Here is a 22305-nt window from a genome sequence, read left to right as displayed (position 1 = left end):
ATCATGAGACAGATTTCTTTTATACTAGCCACCCGGTAATTTGGAGAGTGCTCCTTATTGTTTTATGTGCTCTTTCTAAAATATCAGCAATTCCTAACCCCTCCTTCCACAGAAATTAGTGACAGTGCAATCAGAAGTTTATACAGAAGTTACTCCCTATGTATTCATGTTTATTCAAAAGTAACTACCTGTGTGTTCAGTGGGGTTTACTCCATAGTAAGTGTGTTTAGGACTGCATTTATTCTGGGAAAATTATAGAGAAGACAAACAGGTGCAGTTTTTGATAACATAAATTAAAATTTATTTTTAAATTGGATAATGCCAAATAATATACTGTGTTAGTATTAAATATTAAATAGATGAAGTGTTTCTACCATCAAAAGCATCTCTTGCTCATTTTATTGTATGTAGTATTGCATTGAGCACTTGACCAGTTAAAAATTATTTGGTCAGTTAATGGTCAACTATTTTTTTAAAATTAAAAATGCTGGCTAGGGAATGCTAGGAGGTGTAGGACATTTTTCTGTCTAAACATGCATAGGATGGCACCATAATGTTATAATAACAACAAAAATTCTTCTAGTATCAAGGTTGATACTTATTTAATTATTTAAATGTTATTGTATTAAATTTTATTTTTTAAGCAATCATTATCACTTTTAACAATGCTAGGTAAGATTTCTATAAATGTTAATAATTTACTGAACAGTTCTTCTCTTTGGCATTTATCAGGATCAGCATTTATTTATTTATTACATTTATATACCGCCCCACAGCCAAAGCTCTCTGGGCAGTTTTTTTGTTTTGTTTTGTTTTGTTTTGTTAATAAAGTGAAGTAACAGCAACTACTACCAAAAAAATGTCATTTCTTAAATGCAGGTATGCTAAGAAACCAGTAGGCCAATTCTTTAAGCATTATTAGCATCGTAGGTTCATTAACTACTTTACTATATTTATACAATATACAGTCAATTGACATGATTGTATGGGAATTACTGTATATGGAATTTTTGCTTAAAGAACAGAGTATAAAACAGAAAAGAAGGAAGGGGGGAAAGGGAATGTTTATTACTCAGAAGCCTTTTTAACAGTGCAATTTTACATATGTCTAATGAGAAGTGAGTCTATAGACTTGGACTTAATCCCAAGCATATAGAAGATTGCAACCTCTATTGTCAAAATATAAAGACTATGGAAGGCACATACCATCCCAAAGTGAGACTCAGCAGTAGATTAAAAGTTAACACACTGATAGCTTTGTAATGTAAATCCTTACAACAACCCACTCATTTCCCACATAACCACCGGTTGTAATTTCACCATTGTTATTACACATGGAGAGATGAAAATTTTAATATTATGACTGAAATGGTTGTGAGTAGTCTTTTCTAACACTTTGGAACTTGTCCTATATATTCCTAACATGAAAAGAGTTTGCCTAACTTGTTCACAAGCACTAATTATATCAGATGTAGCAATTCCCATAAATCATGTTTTGTTTACATTGGTGTAGAATTTATAAAAATGTTTTCGCTCAAGGTTTTAATGAACATCAAAATATGATTGTTCTAATTTCACAACATGTAAAAGCCTGGCACAAACAACTGTAGCAATAAAAGTAGCCAGTGTGGTGGAGTGGTTAAAGTGTTGGACTGGGAGTTGGGAGATCCTGGTTTTAGTCCCCACTCAGCCATGAAAACCCACTGGGTGACTTTGGGCCAGTCACAGACTCTCAGCCCAACATACCTCACGGGGTTGTTGTTGTGAGGATAAAATGGAGAGGAGGATTATGTATGCCGCTTTGGGTCCTTGGAGGAAAAAAGGCGGAATATAAATGCAATAATAAATAAATAAATAAATAAATAAATAAATAAATAAATAAATATGTAGTTTCACTTGTACTGCTCTGCCCTTGACATCTTCTGCAGTACAGAGGGTAGTAGGCTCATCATACTGGGCAGATTACCAAAACTCTGTTTTCCTCTTACTGAGAATATGGCCCTTATGCCACCATTACATAGGATTAGCTGTACGTTTTTAAAAGGTTTAAATGACTCATGTTTTCTGAACCTCTCAGTTCTAAAATCTGTATGTTTAGTTTTAAGGTACTGTGAGTTTAGTTTTGTTGTTGTATTTTTGTTGCTTTTGATTGTGTGGTTTTATGTTGTTTTATATTTAAATTGTATTTGTCTGTTGTAAGCAATCCAGAGAACTCTGTTATGGGATAGCATATGTTTTAAGTAAGTAAAGAAATAACTAAATAAAGTATACTATGTCGCAGTGGACATACTTCTCAGGTAGACAGAGCATTTTGATGGTTTGTTGCACTGTACAGAGCCTATACTGTAGAACATAATGCTTACTGCAGTCTTGGCAGGGTAAATGGGATCTTACAAAAATGTAGTTTATATCCTGATCCCAAGGAACTTTCATTGGAAGAAACTAGGTTGAGCTGCACTAAATAGTGATTCCACAAAGGAGTCTGCATGAAAATGAAGTTGGTTACTAGTGCCTTATTCGATGTAGAACTGAGCTAAGCAGCCTGTATAAGAAACTAAAAGTTTTTCCTGTTACACCTCATGATGCTGCAGGCACATACTATCACCTTGCATGTTATTTACATTGGTAGGGCTGTCCCAAGACATTTTCCTGCCTAAGGTGAAAGATAAGATGACACTTCCTGGCAACCCATGTACAAAAGCTGACTGGATTAGCAGCTGAATTGTTCTTGAACACTAGTTACAGGACAGGATCCTCCACTGCATCTAAGGGCATCAGACTGACTTAGGGAGAGCAAGACAGAATGGCACGCACACACACTGTCCTCTCCCACCCATCATCATCTGTCACTGAGGCAGCTGCCTCACTTTGCCTAATGGTAGGATTGGCCTTGTACACATGGCTAGCTGCCACCAGCCACAATTATTCCCTAAATCTGCAGAGCTACAGGGACTCTGGAAAGTAGGAAAGCAACACATGCCAAGTCTACTATTCCTATCAGCTTAAACTCAATTAGTTCCTGTTTCCCTCAAAATAAGTGTATCATAGCTAAGGATTAAGTGATTGGGTGGGATAGGTTCTGGGTTGTGCATACACAACACTTCCAGTGCTTAAATTCAAGTAGTTTTTACTAAGGATTAAAGACAAAGAGAGATAGAGAAATTGTTTGTACGTTTCTAGCTGAAACTAGACTAGTACAATTTTTAAACTAGTTTCACCATTACAAGTACAGGAATATTGGTAGTTTGGCATCCAGTCTGGGACTCCTCTTGAAGGGGAGGTTGCCTGGGTTCCCCCTGGTCAGCAAAGAGAAGGCATGTTTAAAAACAAAACAAAACAACACCCTGGATATTTTACATTGGCCTCTTGAAAGGGAGGGAAGAGACAAGGTTCCAATCAGATGGGATTGTCTGTGACAAATTCTCCACATATGGTGAAATTAACACATTGTTGAAATCATGTAAGTGGTGTTGAAAGTTGTAAAATGGGGATAGTTGGTTATCTTTCTCTCTCCACCCCTTACAAGTTTATGTGGAATGATACGAATTACTGTGCCTATATTAGGGATCGCATTAAGAATGATGGAGGATGTCTTTTGGCAGAGAAGGGGAGATTCAGACGAGAACTAGAGTGTTTGGCTGGTGGGTTCATTAATACCTCCAATAACCTTTGGGCTACCCCAACTCATACCCACCCATCCCCAATAAACATCATAGGGAAAGGAAGCAGCAGCCAGGCACTCTGCATTGTGCATGGGAACAGCTCCAGTTGAGGGAGGGGGGCTCCAACAGCTACTTCTGGCAACCTCTCCAGTTTGCTCAGATCCATATCCATAGCCTCTTGAAATTACCTATTTAACTTTGAAACTAAGGATCTAGTGTCTGAGTTTGTTTTTCCCCTCCTTCCTCCTAATCCTTTTTCATTTTGTGTCATGTCTTTCAGACTGTAAGCTTGCTAGCAGAGGCTGTCTTATTTCTGGTCTTTGTAAGCTGCTCTGGTAGCCTTTTCTGCTGATCAGCAGAGTTCAGCAGGTATACTTCCATGTTAATTGTGGTTAACATACACGTAAGTAAGGAACTGGGGTTTGCAATTCAAAAAAGTCTTGGTTTACCCCAAATAATACATCTCCACTCTTAGGACACTTTCTCCCACAAGACACGTTCGCGTCACGTCTGGCCTAAGTCATTCTCTAGCATGCCACTTCTAACCCAAGGTTACCTGGGTTGCTCTCCTCACTGGGCCCAGTCTGAACTGCTACACTGCCCAAATGAATGCAAGTATTAGCACGTCGCTGCTGGCACCACCACTTCAGCACTTGCTCACTATATGGCATAGGCATGGCAATGAGGGTTGGATGTGCTGGGCCTAATCGTAACTATTTAGCAAGCGAAATGGGAAATGCAAAACTTCTGCAGGGAACCTGGTTGACTATTAACGATCAAGACTAAAAAGGCTGTTTGCAAAGCGCACTTTAACAAGAACGTAAGAGAGTCAAGGGCTGAGTCCGGAGGACACGCTAATCAACGGCAGTTTTCCATTTTGTTCCTATTCCCCCTCCCCGTTGATTAGCGTGTCGTCTGGACATAAACTGCACTTGGCAGAGTAAGGCGGTTGCCTCAGGCAGCAAGTCGTTAGGTACAGTGTACTTTACTTCCAGGGAGAGAAGCGCTGCCTGTGTAACTTGGCCAGCGTGCTACTCGAGGGCGCGGCCGCCATTTGCTAACCTCCCTCAGGCAGCGCGCCGCGAAGGCGGAGGCTTCGGGGGGGAAAACGTGGGTGGGGTGATTGCGCAAGGTGTGGGTCACGTGATCTCGAACAACTCGGAGGCTGGTGCCGCCTCGTCGTCGTCCGCGCTGTGCGGCCCCGCCTCCTTTCTTCCCTCTGTTCGGTGGCAGTTGAGAGTCGCGCACCGTTGCGCAGTGGCCGCTGTCCTTTCCTCCCCACGGAGTGAGTGAGGGGGTCCTCTTCCTGTTCCCATGGCGACCGGGCGGCCTTTCCAGCTGGTGGTGTTTGGGGCCTCGGGCTTCACAGGGCAGTTCGTGGCCGAGGAGGTTGCTCGGGTGGCTGCCGAGGATGAGCTGCGCGGCTCGCTCCGCTGGGCTGTGGCCGGCAGGAACCGAGAGAAGTTGCAGGCTGTGGTCGAAAAAGCGACCGCGAAACTGGGTAAGAACGAGCGGGAGAGCGTCTAGGGCGTCTAGTTTGGGGCTGTTCTTCGCCCCGTTTCTCCGTCTGAGGCGGAAGGTCTGTGCTCCCCATTGCACGCTGTGCCCCCCCCCTCGAAATGAGGGGCACCGTAGAAAAGTGCCAGTGGGTTAGCTTTAGAGGGGGCGAGGGCAGGTGAATTAACGTCCATTGACATCCTTTGCACATCTTCTCCGAAGTACATTTCGCTGTGTTGACTGCGGCTCCATTTTATTTCTTTAACCAATTTATTATATTTATATCCTTCCTTCTTTCCTTGTGCAAGGAGCCTAATGTGGATGACATGGCCTTCCTCACAGCAACCCTGTGAGGTAGATTAGGCCACTGTTAGTCATGACTGGGCCAAAGTCACCCAGTGAGCTTTAAGGCTGAGTGGGGACTAGAACCCAGGTTTCCTCAACCCCAGTCCAGTGCTAAATGAAGAGCTTCTTTGTCCCTGCCTTTTGTGCTTTCACAATAGAAATGGAGAGCCCTGTGACAGATTCTGCAGGTGCCCTAATGGGACTACCCTGCATCAGGCCTCAAATGCACCTGGTGTTATGTTTTGGACATTGACCTTAATATCATGAGTTCTTTCCAGACTGGGGGAGGCGAAAGAGATAGAGGCTATCATAGATTGCTGCAAGGAGAAACATTTGTTCCAGGCCAAATGGTGAGATAAAGCCTGGTAACTTTGATTAAGAACGCTGGATCCATCTAGTCCATCATCTTGTTTACAGTTAAACACTTCCACAAAGGTCACAGTCATTGAAGCTGGAGGATCTGTTTAGCTACCATGGCCAATAATTGCTGATTAACCTATACTGCATGAATTTGTCTAATTCTCCTTTAAAGCTGGCCATTGCCTCATCTTGTTGAGCCAAGCAGATGAAAATGTAGGGGGGAATATCTCTGCATCTCTCCTCATCTGACTTCAAGCAAGTGATGAGACTTACCATTTGCAGCCCATGATTTTCTACAAGAGTATCATCCTGTTTCGGAGAAGTACACGTGGATCCACATTAGGCTCCTTGCACGAGGAAAGTCCCTTGAGCTTAAAAGTGCTATATTGTAAAATTGTAATAGTAGGTTCTCTGCCTTCCCAAAATGAAGAGCAGTTGAATCTCCATTCTGCATCCATGTCAGCGCGGATTTATTTACAGTATAGCATTTTTAAGCTCAAGGGACTTTACAGTATCAGTTGTGTTCATTCGGGTTGAGAAATAGTGATTTGGCAGTGGATGGGTATTGGAAAGTGGGAACGAGCACCACTATTCCGGGGGAGGGGGGAGATACAACTTGCAGAGAAGGAAGCTCCCTATCCCCAAATGGCGAACGACCCATAGCAGAGGGATACCATCCCCTGACAGTCGGGGGATGTTACCCCTCCACCACACCTCCTTCACCATTTGTTTCTATGGAGAAGGTGAAGAAAGACACTGCCAGAGCTCTCTCATAGCATCTTTCTACGCCCTTCCCATAGCTCCAAATGCTAGGAACTTCTGCGACTCCCTATCACCAGCAGCAGTTCCTAGCATCCCCAGTCGTCAGCACTTTGTGGTGAGCGAGGAGGGTGTGGCAGCGGTTACACATCAAGCCAGGGGGGACATCCTTCATCCTACGAGCCATTTAAGCAACAGGGGACTATTTAATAAGCCATTGACTATTGTGTCATCCGAATCCAGTCACTGTTGGGTATGTTTTTCTAAAAAAAAAAAAGAAGCACTTAAGGGCAAAATTAGGGTTCCAAAACCAGATTTCTACTGATCAATATTTGCTACTCACTTGCTTGGGTTTCTTGTTGTATTCTATTTCTCTTAGATAGTATTTCATAATTTCTTGAGATTGTTATTGTCATGTTGTAGCAAGAGGTGGCCAGATCTTCCCACATGCATACTTGTGCTGAAAAAGTATGGGGATGGGGTGGAATTGATATAGAAGAAAAATAGCCTGTTTACCAAAAGTAGTGGGAAAATTAAAGAACTTAAAACTTTGTTTCTATTCATCTCATAAGTAATAACAAATAATAGTAATTAAGAAAAAGGAAAGAGTAGATTTGAGAGAAATAATTAAATAGTACTTGGCTTCTTTTATAATATTTCAGTTTTCAATTTTCAGGGAAGACAGAACTGAAATCAGAAGTTGGCATAATACTGTGTGATGTCGGTGATCCATCCTCTCTTGCTAGTATGGCTAAACAAACTGCTATTGTTTTGAACTGCGTAGGACCTGTAAGTATTTTCTTCTAGTTTTTTAAAAAAGTATAAAGGTTCAGTAGTAAATGAAGGGGTGAATTGCAAGATGAGACATAGTGTATTGCAAGATAAAACATTTTTATCTTTTGGTTAATAAACTTTGAATGAAAAAAGAAAATTCAAAGCATGAAGGGAAAATTTTGCTCTCTAACACAAAGAAGCTGAGACTCATCTTATTCTTGTAAATTTTATTAATTTAAAATGTTTATACCACCCTTCTATAAACGCGATTAACATTTAAAAAGAATGGGGTTGGGGTTGGTAGACACATAAATGCTATTTGAGAATAGTTTTTTCTTCCATTTGAAATAATTTGGCCTACTATAGTCTGTGAAACTGGATTATGTCTTCTCTCTAGCAAACATCAGGCCTCTTAAGTGCTGTATCCAATAGGTCAGAGTATAGGTAGATGTGGCTGATTTATAGAGGGAATTTCACAGTTCTACTTGTTCTACAAATTATCAAAAATGCAGAAGTCCTTTGAGGCCATTATAAAATGTATTATATTGATAATAGTGGGTTGAACTTATTTATTCTGTGTGTGTGTGTGTGTGAGAGAGAGAGAGAGAGAGAGAGAACATCAGGTAACAAGAATTCTACATAATAAAGACAAAAGCTGTACTTCATTCTTTCAATTTCCTTCTGTTCATACTTACAGTTATTAAGAAAAGTAAATAGCTAATAAATTACTATATATGGAAAATATTCATGCTGCTATTTCTGCATGTTCTAGCTAAGTGTACTATAGGAATAGGAAGGAAGTTGGAGAGGAAGGGCTTTATTATTTGATGCTTACAGTTTCAAAGTTCTACCAGTTAACTAAACCAGAGAAAAAGCTACTAATTGAAGTTTACATGCTACGCGCATGCATAGAAATCGTGGGAAAAGAATATGTAAAAAGCCCTTTTTGTGATCATGAACTTAGAGTAGCTTCCAATATTAAAATATAATGCATAAAATCATCAGATTTATTTTAATAAAAAAGTAAACAACTATAATGGATAAAATGGGTCATAGTGTGTGTGTTTTTAAAGTCCTCCCTGCTCATAAAGTATGTTATGTTGCTTTTATTCAATTCATTTTCATGCCTGATTTGGACCAACTCTGATAAATGTCAGGCATTCATGCCCCAATAGTTGATCTATCTGCCCATCCTCTAACACTATCGCAGGTAGTGGAGTACTTGCAGATTTATATGCCATAGTGGGTAGGAAGGAATAGATGGTCAGGATGTGTAGCTCCATTATTGCGGAGGGGACTAGACTTCCCCAACTTCTGTCACATAACTCTTAACTATATTAGTGATCTGTGAAGTAGAGAAACTTGTAGCCATTTATAAATAAAATCATCTAGTCCTAAAAAGTTCATTATTAGGGCTGAAGTATTAAGCTGATTTAGGGTGAAATCCTATGGGGATGGCTATAAGCCTTCAATCTTCACCTTCGCACTCTGTATTTTTGCTGGATGGGTTTTTTTGCCCTTCTAGCTCAGGCGTTGAGGAGGAAGAGGGAAGGAGGCTGGGGAGATCTGGGAATATGGCATAGGTTGTCCCCTCCCCATCCACCGACATGCCACTTTTGCCTTCCTCTGAGGTTGTCTTTGCCAGCATAGTTCTCTCTGCACTGGCTGAAAGGGGGAGGAGAGCTTAAACTCCTGGTCTGAAGTTTGAGCGCTTCCTCAGATCCAGGAATCCAAACTATCATATCCCTTCCCTCAACTCTGCCTAGGAGTATAGGATTGCTATCTTAATTAGTAAGATCAATCAGTTACAAATATCTTGGGCAACTGAAAGTTTACCCTTCATTTAATTGGGCAACACATTTTAAACATGTGTTTAATATAGCTACAACTAAAAATGGTAATGTTTCATGTGTCACTTTAGAGAAATTCCCTTCCTATGAGAGACAGATGGATGGGAAAAATGCATCTTAAGATGGTGACATTAAAGGGCATAATCTAAAAATATAAATTTATTCAAAACTGTTCTGTTCAGATGCAGATTTTTATTTATTTATTATATTTCCATACTGCCCGATACCTGAAGCCCTCTTTGTGGGTCACTACAATTAATTATCAATTAATTTACAACAATTAATTCCATTCATTGATTGAAAGTCAGTCTCATTGTAGCCCTATTAAAAATATAAACAAAACTTAGATAGCTTGCTCCAGTTATTAAAGTAGTCGACTGTAATATAATTTATCAAACATTTTATCCATTTTTATTCACTCTTATAGTACAGGTTTTTTGGAGAACCTGTCGTGAAAGCTTGTGTTGAGAATGGTGCAAGCTGTGTCGACATTAGTGGAGAACCGCAGGTAAGTGGAACTGAGAAATCAAGCCAGACTCTTTGGAAGTAATGTTTGTATTAAGTCATAGAATATGTTTCAAAATATTTGTACTTGCACATATGACCATAATGCAGGAATAATATTCACTTATTTCAAATATCAAACTACAGTAATAGTTCTTATACTCATCCTCTGCATGTGCAGCAGTATCCATTTCCCTGAATATGCCTGTAATGATGTGTGTGTCCCCCTCAGAAACACTCCCTCTCAACATTCCATTTCTAAAAATCAACAAAAGTGGGAAGGGGTGGCAGGAAAGCATCTTCAGTTGTTGAATTAGGATCTGAGATGCCCTGGTGCATAGTAGTGATATCATTGCTGTAATGCCAAGACTTTGGAATTCAATCCATATTATTTGGCAAACATCTGTGATAGGGAGACTTAACTGGCAATCAAATTTTACTAGTGTTATCTCATTTTGTTTAAAGTTATCCTGGTTACTTTTATGGTATATTTGAATAGAGGTGTGTGTGTGTATGTATGGACATAATTAAATGACCAAACAGAAAGATGTAATACTGCTTTGTTAAACGTTTTGTCTTATATCTTACATAAAGCCTTAAGATAGTAGTGGCAGGATGGGGCATTAACTTACACTCAAGACAGTGAGAGATCCCCTATGTGTTGTATGTATATATATAAAATGCTTAGGTATGTTTCCGTAGAGGCTTCAGCTGATAGGCTTCAGCTGATACAGGTTGCTAAGCATCAGTAACAATGTGTAACAGCTGATACAGGTAGCTAAGCCCCTCGCCCAACTCCTCCGGGCTTTCCAAGGTAATCCTACCCCCCATTTCTGCCTCTTTGCTCTCCCCCCCCCCACAAAGGGGGCAGCACCATGGTCCGGAGCATGAGTGAGGCACAGCCAGGGCCCTTGGTGGCCAGGTGGGAGGCCGCTTGCCTGCTGCGAGCCCAGGCCCCGGCCTAATCTCATGCGAGCTGGGCGGGCCGCCCAAAGCTGACAGGAACCCCGGGGAGAGGGGGACACCTGCTTCCCCTCCCCCCAACCTCCCTGCCCCCCAGGTCTGCCAGACGGTGCTGTATCGGCAGCCTCCAAGCAGCCTGCGCCTCCGCAATGTTATTTAATTAATAAACTTTAAGATATGCTACAAAGGCGTATGTTACGCCGGGTACAGCTAGTAACTCTGTAAATGTGTTAGGTATTCATAATTGAATATAACTATGTGTATAGCACTACATAATTAAAGGCACAATCCTATGATGTTTAGAAAAAGAAACGCCTATAATTTCCAGCATGCCCTAGCTAGCATGGTGGGAATTACAGGCATTTTTTCTGTCTAAACATGCATAGGATTACACCCCAGCTGCTTTGAGATATTGAACAAATGTCTATAATGTTGGAAGGTGTAACATGAGCCAGTGAATGTAGTGGTATCAGTGACACACCTATGGAGGTTATCATCTTAGATAGAATACTGTCAATCTTTTAATACAATGTTGTTGTATTTCTGTTTCAGTTTCTGGAAGGAATGTATCTGAATTACAATGACAAAGCTGCAGAAAAGGGAGTATATATTATTGGAAGCTGTGGTTTTGACTCCATTCCAGCAGATATGGGAGTTTTGTACACCAGAAATAATTTGAAAGGTGAGTCTTATGCTTGATTACTATTTCGATAGCCAGTTTGGAAAGTGTAATATTTTTCTTTGTGGTATGTTTATAGGTCAGGAGCAACAATATACCCTGTGTTCAGTTTCTTCCTTATCAATGAGGAGAGATTTTATTGCTAAAATATTTTTTTATTTAAAGCATTTTTACCTTGCACTTCATTCAAAAAGTGTCCCAGAGCAGCTTATATACGAACAACAAAAACAAAACAGCCCTAACCCACAGGCTCGTAGTCTAAAACACATCACAAAAGGGAAAAAACAGATGAGGAAGGAAGAGAAAGACAAACTTGGGCACCAATTCTTATGATGATTAGCTGGAATCAAAATGGTTCAAGAACAGGAGAAGTCTGATGAAGCTGGTAGTTCAGCAGAGCAGGTGGAGTGGCCTTGCTTCCCATTTTCCCCTCTGCTGCAGCCTGATGGAATGACTGCTGCCAGATGGCAGTTGAGGGAGTGAGGGGTCTGAAGATCTTCCCAGCCAAGCTAATGAAACAGCATTACTTTTCATATTTAAACTGACTGTAAACATAATTTTGTTATGGTCAGTAGAATTATACTGTTTCAAACTGGAGCTATAAATGCCTTCTGTTCCGTTTATCTTAAACTGTTTACTTCAGAGACATGAATCATTCCTTCTGCTGCATGGACAAAAGGTGCTTATGTTCAGAGCTCATGTTCCTTTATGGAATAGAGGAAGGAAAACTGAATGTGGGAGGTGCAAGCAGACTTCCCATTCCCTGTAATATCCTTATGAGCTGCTTGTACATGTCAGACCAGAAGCAGGATGAAATAGGGTCTGTTATGCCCTATGGAGATCTCTCCAAATATGGACACTCTGTCTTTGTGGGAGAAAAACACAAAGGCTTGGTTTCCATGTCACATTGGCAATTCCCGGGTTTTTTAACCCACAAATTGCCAGGGATAAGTGCCACATGCAAGTCATTTCCAATTTTATTCAACAACCTTGAAAGTCTAGTTCCTAAATAGTTTCTTGACATCCAAACCTGGAAACTCCTGGGTTGTTTGGGGTTAAACAACCGATGTTTAACCCAACAACAAACCAAGGACACTTGTTGATTTAATTCTGGGTCATTGTGTGCTTGGTTTGCAATCACAATGTGGGGGGACTCTGCATTTGATAAAAACATGGTGATGGGTAAAGACTGAAGGAACCTTAAGTGAAATGATGAACAAACTATGGTTCTTCCTTTCTAAATACAAGGTTGCCCATGTGCCTCAAGTTAATGAAATATCCTGGTTGTAAACTTTTTTTAGAAAAATATACTATTATGAAAATGTTTTCATGCCACAGTGTCATCATTCATCTGATTATGGTTACCTGAGTATGAACAATTATTTAGTTCATTATGATCGCAAATAATGACTGACTCTTTCCCTTAAAGGTACCTTAACTGCAGTTGAAAGTTTTCTGAATGTAAAATCTGGCCCAGAGGTTGGTTGACTTCTTGTTTTACTAAGCTTGTAGTACATACCTATCATATCGACATATAAAATGAAATAATTAAATTTTGAGAGGGTAATAAATATTTTGAACTGATAGCTGGCTGTTGTTTTGATAATAGCAACTTGCAAAACTGTCAGACAGCAGAACATCACCCCTTAATTTTTGTTTTGGCATAGCTGTTACAGACATAGCTGTTGCGGAGTAACACAATATCTGTTTGTGATAGCCCAACCTGATCATGTGATTTCTGTTATGGTAGGATTAGGTGGTAAGTGCTGTTGTTGGTAAATACAACTTTAAATTAATTACAAATATAAGTTTTTAGGGGAAATGATTATATTTATCTACATGGAATAGTTCATATTTTGTAACATTAATGGAGGAGGAACAGTGCAATATTAAATTCATTCTAATCTGGCAATACAGATTCTTGAGCAGAAAGGAGTTCCTTCCTCGCCTTATAAAAAGCTGTGGGGTGGAAAACATGCATCCATATTCCAGAGATGTGCATGTTATGTTCTCATTAATGCTGTTAACTCTTGGCACTGCTAGTTACTTTAAAAAAGTGGTACCAGATTAATCTAGGCATTGCTTTGACATAACACATTCCTGCAGCAAGTGATTGTTGCTGTAAAAGCAGATACATTTATCATCTTGCAGGGGGAGGTGAAGAGATTAGATGGTGAGGCATAGGATCACCTGTACTCTGATTTAATATCTTATTCAGGTCCAACATGTGTAATTGTAATAGGATATATTTTTACTTAAAATATAGAGTGCTATTCAATTAAAAAATTGAGTGCTATTTAAAAATAGAGTACTATTCAAATACAACACTTTGAATTAACATGGCATTTTAACAGGGTAGCTGTATTCATGATGGGACCTGGAAATCGGCTGTATATGGCATTGCAGATCAAGACAATCTGAAGAAAGTTCGAAGGCAAATAGGGTACAAACCCCTTCCAGTGATTGGAGCAAAACTTAAGAGAAGGTAAACAAAATTAATGAATATGTTAGTGCCTTTTTAATTTTGAATGTTTACATAGCTCAAAATGGGCAGGTTCACATGTCACTGAGCTACCCGGCGAATAAGCTGTGGCGGGTGGGTTGTTTGCCTGACAGATGATTGGGCTTGCTGTAGCTTGTTCTCCCTCTCCTTCCCCCTCAGTCCTCCAGCATGTATCTCATGTGCCTCTGCGGCAGAAGCCATCTTGTCTCTTTGGCCCAACCCGCCCCCCCTGCTCCATTTGGCACTTTAAAAAAAATATTTCTTCAGTGCAAACTTGTTAGCAATTCCTCCCCATTCTAGCAGTCTTTTATCTGTCTGATATGTGCAGTCTTGCTTGTCAATGTCCTTGCATGTTGCAGAAGTAAATGGGAGCAACAAGAGCACTAGGTAAATACAAGGACATTGACAAGACAAAGCTGCATATAGGCTAATTTGCACACAGTTGCAAAGGACCAAAGGATAAATAACAGTAAGAGAATGTAAGATAGTGCAATTCAGAAGAACTGAAATTGGGGGTGGGTGGGTGAACAGAGTAGAGGGTCATCAAACAGGATTGAGCAAATGGGGCACAGCAGTACTTACACACATACCATGGAGCCCTGTTCACTCTGTCCCATTCAGCCACCATCTCAGTTTTTTTTAAAAAAAACTGTCTGAGAAATTTGCATACCTCCACTGAGGTGCAGTTACCACAACAGTAACTCCTCGGAAAAAGAGAAGCGAACATCTCACCTTTCTGGACTAGTTGGAGACTTGGAAAATGTTGAAAAGGTGCAGGACACTGAGAAATATTAATTCAATTCTTAAACACAAGAGGATCACATTGCCAAGGATCACAATTATGTTCACATTGTGCACATGTGAAAGGTTCACAGAAAACGTTTTAAAAAAATTATGACCATCTGTGCAATTTTGAGGCACAGAAAAGTTTTCTTTTAGAGGTGGCAAATGAGTAACAGTCCTTCCAAAGTCCTGTTTCGGCATTGGTGGAGGGGCATCCACTAGCAAGAGAGGCTGGAGGCAGCACTAGCGAGATTGTAAAGAGAAGCATGGGTGGGGTGGGTGGGCTGCTGCTCTTGCTGAGAGGTTCTATCACCATTCCAGGCAACCCACAATAAAGTTGCTCTCCTCAGTTTAGACAACATGACAACCAACTATGGGAATGAACAATCCTACAGCAAGCCTTGGGTTTTTGGGATGGCTTGTTTGTGAAAATTAATGGTGCTATATAAATAAATAATAATAATAATAATAATAACAAACTACCATGGCTAGTAAATTTGCCTATGACTGGATTTGGATGATCACATCAGTAAAAGCAGTCATCATGCCTTCCCTCCCACTTGTGCTGTGCCCTTGCAACCATCATTTGCATAATTCCCTGCAATCCAGCGTGGGTTGGCATACCATCTAAACCTGATGTGCGGCCTTTGTACTCACCCTACAACCCACAATTTGCAGTAGGGGTTCTAGGGTGGGTATGAAGTTAAGTGCAATGCGCCTGGTTCAGATGACACACCAGTCTGTGCCACATCGCTGGAAATTATGCAAATAACATTTGCACCCGTGGGGGGAAGGGGAGAAGCCACGATGGCTTCTTTTACTGACAGGTTCGTCTGAACAAGTCTGATTGGAAGTAAGGGAAATTGTAGAACCCGTACATCTGTAAATAAAGTGGTTTTCCTAAAAAGAAATATGATAAAGATGCATTTAAAAGGGCAAGTTATAGATAGAGCTCTGGCTTAAAGATACTTTGCTAAGCTTTGTTTTAATTGTCGTGGCTTCTGTTTTTGCAGAGGTGCAGTGTTTTACAGTAACGAACTCAAACAGTATTCCATTCCATTCATGGGATCAGATGCCTCTGTAGTAAAACGAACTCAACGCTATTTGCATACACATCTGCAAGAAACACCTGTAAGTTTACTTCAGTATTCATAACATGAATTTTATCCCATTGTAACAAAGGAACTCATGCTTATCCCTTTCTTGCAAGGTAGAACATCTGACAGGTGTTTCTCTCTTTAATAATCAACAGCTGCCACGCCATGTTAATTATTTTAAATTTGAATGAGAAATTCAGATCTGAGCTTTTCTTAAGGGGAGGGAAGACAGATGTCTAAATAACCAGATACCTTTAGACATTAGGACTCATTAGTAAAACAGTGTTCAAGCAAAGCTCATTGGACTTCTCCTGATTTCTCATTTATGTTGTTTATTAAAGGATTCAAGTTAAAAGAGTAGGAAAAATCAGCGATTGCATAAAAACAAAATAAAAAGCCATTTCTGACTAATGTTACATGAATACAATTTTGAAGAGACTTCAGCACTTACATGCATAGTTACATGGAAGACTTCTGGATGCTGAAGCCAGAAAGCAGCAATCTTCAGGACAAAAGGAGACAAAAACTAGCCTATTTTATGTGTAATCCAGGATGTGTGATGATTGTGGCAGGGTGGGGTCAGGGACAAATAACCAATCAAAAGGCAGTAAATGGGTATGTAGGGTAACTGCGGATATGAGTCCATTAATACTAGCCATTCACTGGAATTAGGGAGAAAGGTGTGAATTAGAAAGGTTCTTCTCTTAGGTTCCTGTCAGATGGGAAAAATTTAAGGGGAAAACCATCCCCATGGGTATTCATGCAAAAGTTATTTTCAGTACCTGAGGATAGGATATAGTGGTCCTAGGGCTGGATCTCTGCTATTGCAAATAAAGGACTAAAATGAAAAATGCATTTCCCCCTGACTTCTCCCCATATTTCATAATAATTAATATGTGAGTGTCTCTTGGTAATGAACTGACAGCAGTTGTTCATTGATATGAATTCTTCTATTCAGGTGCAATATGCTGCTTACTCCACTGTCGGTGGTATTGGATCTGTCATTAAGCTAATGTTTGCTGGCTTTTTATTTTTAATGCTTGTGAAATTCAACTTTGGAAGAAAGCTCCTGATAAAAGTAGGTTTTTTTAAAATGTTTTTGAAATTTGATAGTTTTGTCTTACTGTTCTGAAACTTACTGCAGATCTTCTTACTTTAGTATCCTGAATTTTTTTCTGGAGGATATTTTACAAAGGAAGGACCAACAGAGAAACAGGTAAATACTACCCTTTGTTCATTAGTAAGTTAGCCTATAAATCACAATATACCATTATGTCTGATGTAATGTAAATAATGGTTTAAAATGGGGTTTCCATGAGACCAAAAGAACAATATTATAAATAGAAGAGGAATATTCTTATGGACATTGAGTATTGCCACTTCTAAAAGACAGATTTTAGAGTGCAATTCTGATTTTTGCTCAACTATTAATATGTAGAAAAGTATAATGTCAAAATATTGTCAACTAATTTATTAATGGCAGTAGTAGAGAATTCCTTAATCTGGTGTTGAGACAGTATTTTAAATACTGGAAAAATTACAGAGAAGATATCTCAGGGCCTTTTAAAAAGAACGGGTAAAGTAAAACTGTGTCTGGTCTTCTATAGTACTGTTATAAGGACACTTCGTCAATATTGAGAAGGATAAATCCAGCAGACAGGTTCAACTTTATGCAGTACTATTTCTTTTAATAAAAATGTGCTGTATAGTATGTACACAAGTTTGCTGCATGGAGGCAGTAGGCTACTTCCAGCAGATGGATAATACAGGCAGAACATTATACTTCATGGAAGACAGCAGAAACACTTATTCTGTCATGATTTCCAAATGTGAAAAACAGCACAATCCATTCCTACACATGTTTACTGAGAAGTAAATTCCAGTGTATTTAATGGAGTTTATTCCTAGGAAAATGTCCATAGGATTGAAACTTAGAAACTCTATCAGAAGTATTAGTAGTAACTGAGTTTGTTCCTCAAATGGTTATTTTGCATAATCTATCTTTCAAAGTGAGGCAGTAAAATCACTGATTGTAATTATCACCCTCAGAAACATACATTAAGTGGGTTGTAATTCAGTAGTGTAGTAGTAAAGCGTGCTTGATGTAAACTATGCTATTGCCCGGACATCTAATACTGTTTATTTCCTATCTTTTGAACTGCAGATGGAAGGATCATCCTTTGAAATGACATTTTTTGGAGAGGGATACAGCACAGGCCAAGATCCACAGCAGGGCAAACCAAATGTTAAAATATGCACTCAAGTGAGGGGACCAGGTAGAGCAACAATATTTTAGCAAACAACTATATATAACACTCCAGTTCAATACAATATATTTACAACAGAATTGATTTGTGTAAAGCTGGATGCCACAGCCTCTATTTGTAAAGAGTTGTAGTTTACTTAAACGTCAGATTGTGGGAAGAGAACTTGCCACATACACCATTTTATATATGTAAACAGGAATTAGACATCAGTACATCACTTCATACAAAGAGCTACAGCATTTCACAGATGTTTTCCCTCATGGGAAAGTGAAAATCATCACTAAACTCAGCTATACCACCATTTAAATTCTTGCTTTTGATTAAAACTGTGATACTTTAACAAGGAAACTGAGGGAAGGTAGGAGTGTGAAAGTTTTGTTTGTGATTGCCTGAATTGAGTTTTCTTTCTTATTAAAATTCTGCTCCAACTCTATCCCCTAAATCCCATGCTAAAGCAAGGGTGGGTGACATATTTTGACCCGAGGGTCAAATTAGTTCTAAGGCAAGCCCATTGGGGGCTGCGCCCTATTCAGAAGTGGCTGGGCCCGCACACGGCTGGCATGTGGCCCTACAATATGATTGCCCAGACCCCATTGCCCCTTGTCTGCTGCAACCTATGACCCAACTCAGTTGGAGGTTGATTGTGCAATGCAGAAGCAGCTTGTGTAGCTGCTTCTGCGTTGCACAATTAACCCATAATGACATGAAAACAGGGCCCAAAATGGCTAAAGATCAGATGGGACTTAACCAGTTTGGGTGGGTTATAGAAATGGAAAAACACATGCAAGGGGTTCAAGGGAAAGCTAGAGGTTCTTGCAGTAAGGTCATGGTGCAAACAGGGACAAGACATTTTGAAATTTACAGGGATGCTTCATAAGTTTCTGCTTTCATCTGCTATCCAGGGTTATTCATAATTGATCAGTATAACTGAGGTGTGGGGGGTTTGCTTGTTTTTGTCTCTTTGTAGAGGCTGGCTATGTTGCTACACCTATAGCAATGGTTCAGGCAGCTGTGGCCCTTCTAAAGGACAAGAGTTCTCTTCCTAAAAAGTGAGTTTTATTTTTTTGGTGTGAAATGTGGCTGTCTTATTTTAGCTTCTTCACCTACAGATCAGGGCTACTCTCTCACAGCATGAAAATAAGCCCCCAAAGGGTTGTACAACTAACTCTGTTGATCACAGTGCTTTCAAATAGTTAGGGTGAAATATACCTGATAATTCTTTGAGGGACTTGATAGTGGCAAAGTCCTACAGGATGTGGAGATAGTGTTCGTAGAGCTTGGTGTTCTACTTACTCTTCCTTCCTACTTCATAAGCCAGCATTAGACACACTGTTTATACAGTGCTGGCATTGATCTGGTTGCATATACTAGAATAAAATTAGAAACAAACTCTTGATAATTTGACCTTGATCTGTTCTTTCTGACATTTAACTGTGTTACATTTTGAGGATGGGAAAGCTTATAGGGTTTTGCCAAATACCATTCTTGTAAAGAAGCGGTTAAAATATGTTAAGAATATCAGTAAGGATCATTGTATAGGGAAGTGGTTTTAATTCAGGCCAAAAGACATAAGTTTTAGACCATTTGAACTTCATTGATTTAATTAATGACTTGTAAATCACAAAATTACCATATCACTTGTTCATTCATTTGGGAGAGAATGCAGACTTTCAGATCTTACTAGATTCTTCAAGTTTATACCAGAGCTTGTGTGTCAAGTTCGGTATTTTTAAACCAGTTTAGGTTGCAATCTTATTCACCTGGAAGTAAATCCCATTGAACTCAGTGGAGTTTACTTCTGAGTGATAATAGGATTACAGTAACCCAGTTTGCACATAATGGCAGCAAATCATGGGTAACCCATGATTTTCTGGGGTCATTTGCCACATCTATTTTGAATATTTAACCTCTGATCAGCCCGATTGAAGGCAATTTCATGATGTGCAAACCCAGATACTATGAGTTGATAGTTGGTTGAACAAACCATGCTTAACCTACTATTATTTCTTTGTTTAACTGTTGGTTGTTTAACCTATGAATTTGCACGTTATGAAATAATCTCCGATCAGAATGATCAGAGGTTGCACATGAGGTGGCATGTGACCTGGCAAATCATGTATTAAATAACTCACAATTTGCAAAGTTCTTAAATTCACTTGAATAGTGAACTTATTGCTGACAATTCATAGTGCCATGAATTGTTTTACTTTGGTTTATATTGCGGAGGGGACTTTTATACTTACAGAAAATGGGATGGCTTTGTCCATATGAATACTGATTGTTCACAAAGATTTAGGCTTGCTTTGGTAGTCCTATGTTACTAACAAAAATGTGTGCCTATTTTACAGAGGAGGTGTCTATACTCCTGGGGCTGCATTCTCCAATACAAAACTTATTGACAGACTCAACAAGCATGGAATTGAGTTCTCTGTTATTAGCAAGCCTGAAGCCTAAAAAAAACATTCCGAAGAGACAGCAGGACCAGCAAGCCTTTGTATGGTACTTGCACACCAAAAATATCAATTAAGAAGGGTTGCTAAGTTTAATAAAATACTTACAATTGTTTTTATATGTAATATGAGCACTTGTTCCATATTGTTGCTTGAAATGGGAGTAAGGAGGTCTTGCATTTTCACAACTGGAAATGTGTTTAAGGGAGCATGGAGTGGTTAAGCTAATGAAAAGAGTATTGTTAGAATTATAGAAACAAATGCTTGAAACTAAGAAAGTTGTCTAATATAATTTGATAGAAATTAAATTTTAGCTATGGTAATTAGTAATCTGCTCATTTTTTAAAGTAGTAACTACGAAAGCATTACTTATTTTTTTGTTTAGAATTCTGAACGTTGTTGCTGATTTTATTATAAAACTGTGCCTTAACTGATCCAGTTTTGGAGATAGCAGAGCAGTGTTTGTGAAGAAAACTAATGTCTTGTTGGGGCAAAAGGCTGGTGTCAGTATTCCATCAATTTTGATTTAGTTGTCTCAGGACTCTTCCACAGAGAGGCCTCTACCCAGTTGCACTTAGCCATGATTAAGGCTGTTATCTATACTTATTAGAAATAAGCTTCATTGATCCTTAGTGCCCAGTCACATGTATGTTTAGTCAAATAAGTATTTTATTAACACCAGTGGAACAAAGTAGTTGGGCTTAACATAGTCCTTATGAGGCCTAGTCCCAATTAGGTGTACTGCTATTCAGTGGAATGTTTTTCTAAATCAAATTGAGCTTTGTTTAGAAACATTTATGCTGTTTGAATAGTAGCTTCGTAAACTTCCACGAGTAGCTGACATTTCTTTGCTATGGAGATAAGCTTAAGGCAGGGGAAAATAGGGTACTAATGTGTAAAGAAGAAAGTATTTCTAGTTGCTGTTACTTTCTTTTGTTCTTTCACAATGTAATAAAAGAGGGTTGCAAATCTACTTGGTATCTGTATAACTTATAGATCATTGTTAAAAGTTCAGTTATCATAATTAGCATGGTTTAGTATGCACAGAATAAATAATGCTAATGTATTTCAGTCCACTACCTTCATCAATATAAAGAAAGATGGAATATAACTGGAATACCAGCTATAATTCCTTTTTTTAGCCCAAATTATAGGTAGGATTCTAAGAACCTTATACTTGTCTGCATAAATAAGCAAGTTACCAGTATTCCCTTCCATCTGCTCAAGCATCTCACCATCACGTTCAGGAGCATGGGGCGGCATCAGCAAACAAAAATGAGTTGTTGTTTGAAGGGGAAGATGCTCTGGATACACCTGAGTTTACTATCAGTTTGGAAGCAAACAGTCACATTAAAAAATGAAGCAAAAAGGAAGTTCTAAGAAGCATTACAAAATCCATATAGTAGAGTACCTTTATCAGGCCAAGTAGCTCCAAACCTGAGTCCTCTTGAACAATAGCACTGCAGCAGCTTCCACTCCGCCCCTTTTACCTTTTTCAAACTTCTCTCCCTTTTGTGAAGCCTGAACAAGCTCCTCCTGTTCGAGTCTGGTAAGAACATTCCTATGGGGTGAGGATATACTGCAACGTAGTGCTGTAGTTTTAGAATTAGCATGGCCCTGGATTGTGTTCTTTATATCTTAAATTAACATTAGCATGCACTAAAGACATCATGATCAACTGCTCTGTATGCCGTTGGCTGCAGACAATAGCCATTTATCTGTGTTTACTTTTAAGTTTCTGGGCTGAAATCTGGCATGAGTCTTAGAAGAAAACGGTTATAAAACTGAAGCAATTGGTTTATCCTCAACTAT

General features: G+C 39.3%; 1 protein-coding gene across 1 annotated transcript; it reads left to right on the top strand.

Annotated features, from left to right (window-relative positions):
• The first annotated feature begins 4883 nt into the window (after positions 1–4883).
• SCCPDH (saccharopine dehydrogenase (putative)) lies at positions 4884–21466 on the top strand. Its single transcript, XM_063124307.1, has 12 exons — positions 4884–5163; positions 7300–7412; positions 9675–9755; positions 11267–11396; positions 12823–12872; positions 13748–13878; positions 15693–15810; positions 16735–16854; positions 16936–16992; positions 17941–18052; positions 19011–19092; positions 20392–21466. The coding sequence occupies exons 1-12, from the start codon at positions 4977–4979 to the stop codon at positions 20495–20497; spliced, it is 1287 nt and encodes a 428-aa protein (XP_062980377.1). The 5' UTR covers positions 4884–4976; the 3' UTR covers positions 20498–21466.
• The last annotated feature ends 839 nt before the right edge of the window (positions 21467–22305 follow it).

This window comes from Elgaria multicarinata, chromosome 4 (assembly GCF_023053635.1).
Source record: "Elgaria multicarinata webbii isolate HBS135686 ecotype San Diego chromosome 4, rElgMul1.1.pri, whole genome shotgun sequence".
Taxonomy (NCBI): domain Eukaryota; kingdom Metazoa; phylum Chordata; class Lepidosauria; order Squamata; family Anguidae; genus Elgaria; species Elgaria multicarinata.
This window is presented reverse-complemented; position numbering and strand designations above follow the sequence as displayed.

Excerpts from the sequence above, each read along its gene's own strand:
- SCCPDH (XM_063124307.1), top strand. The coding sequence starts at position 4,977 with ATGGCGACCGGGCGGCCTTTCCAGCTGGTGGTGTTTGGGGCCTCGGGC. Across the intron at positions 9,756-11,266 it reads ACATTAGTGGAGAACCGCAG|TTTCTGGAAGGAATGTATCT; the intron begins GTAAGTGGAACT and ends TTTCTGTTTCAG. Across the intron at positions 13,879-15,692 it reads GGAGCAAAACTTAAGAGAAG|AGGTGCAGTGTTTTACAGTA; the intron begins GTAAACAAAATT and ends CTGTTTTTGCAG.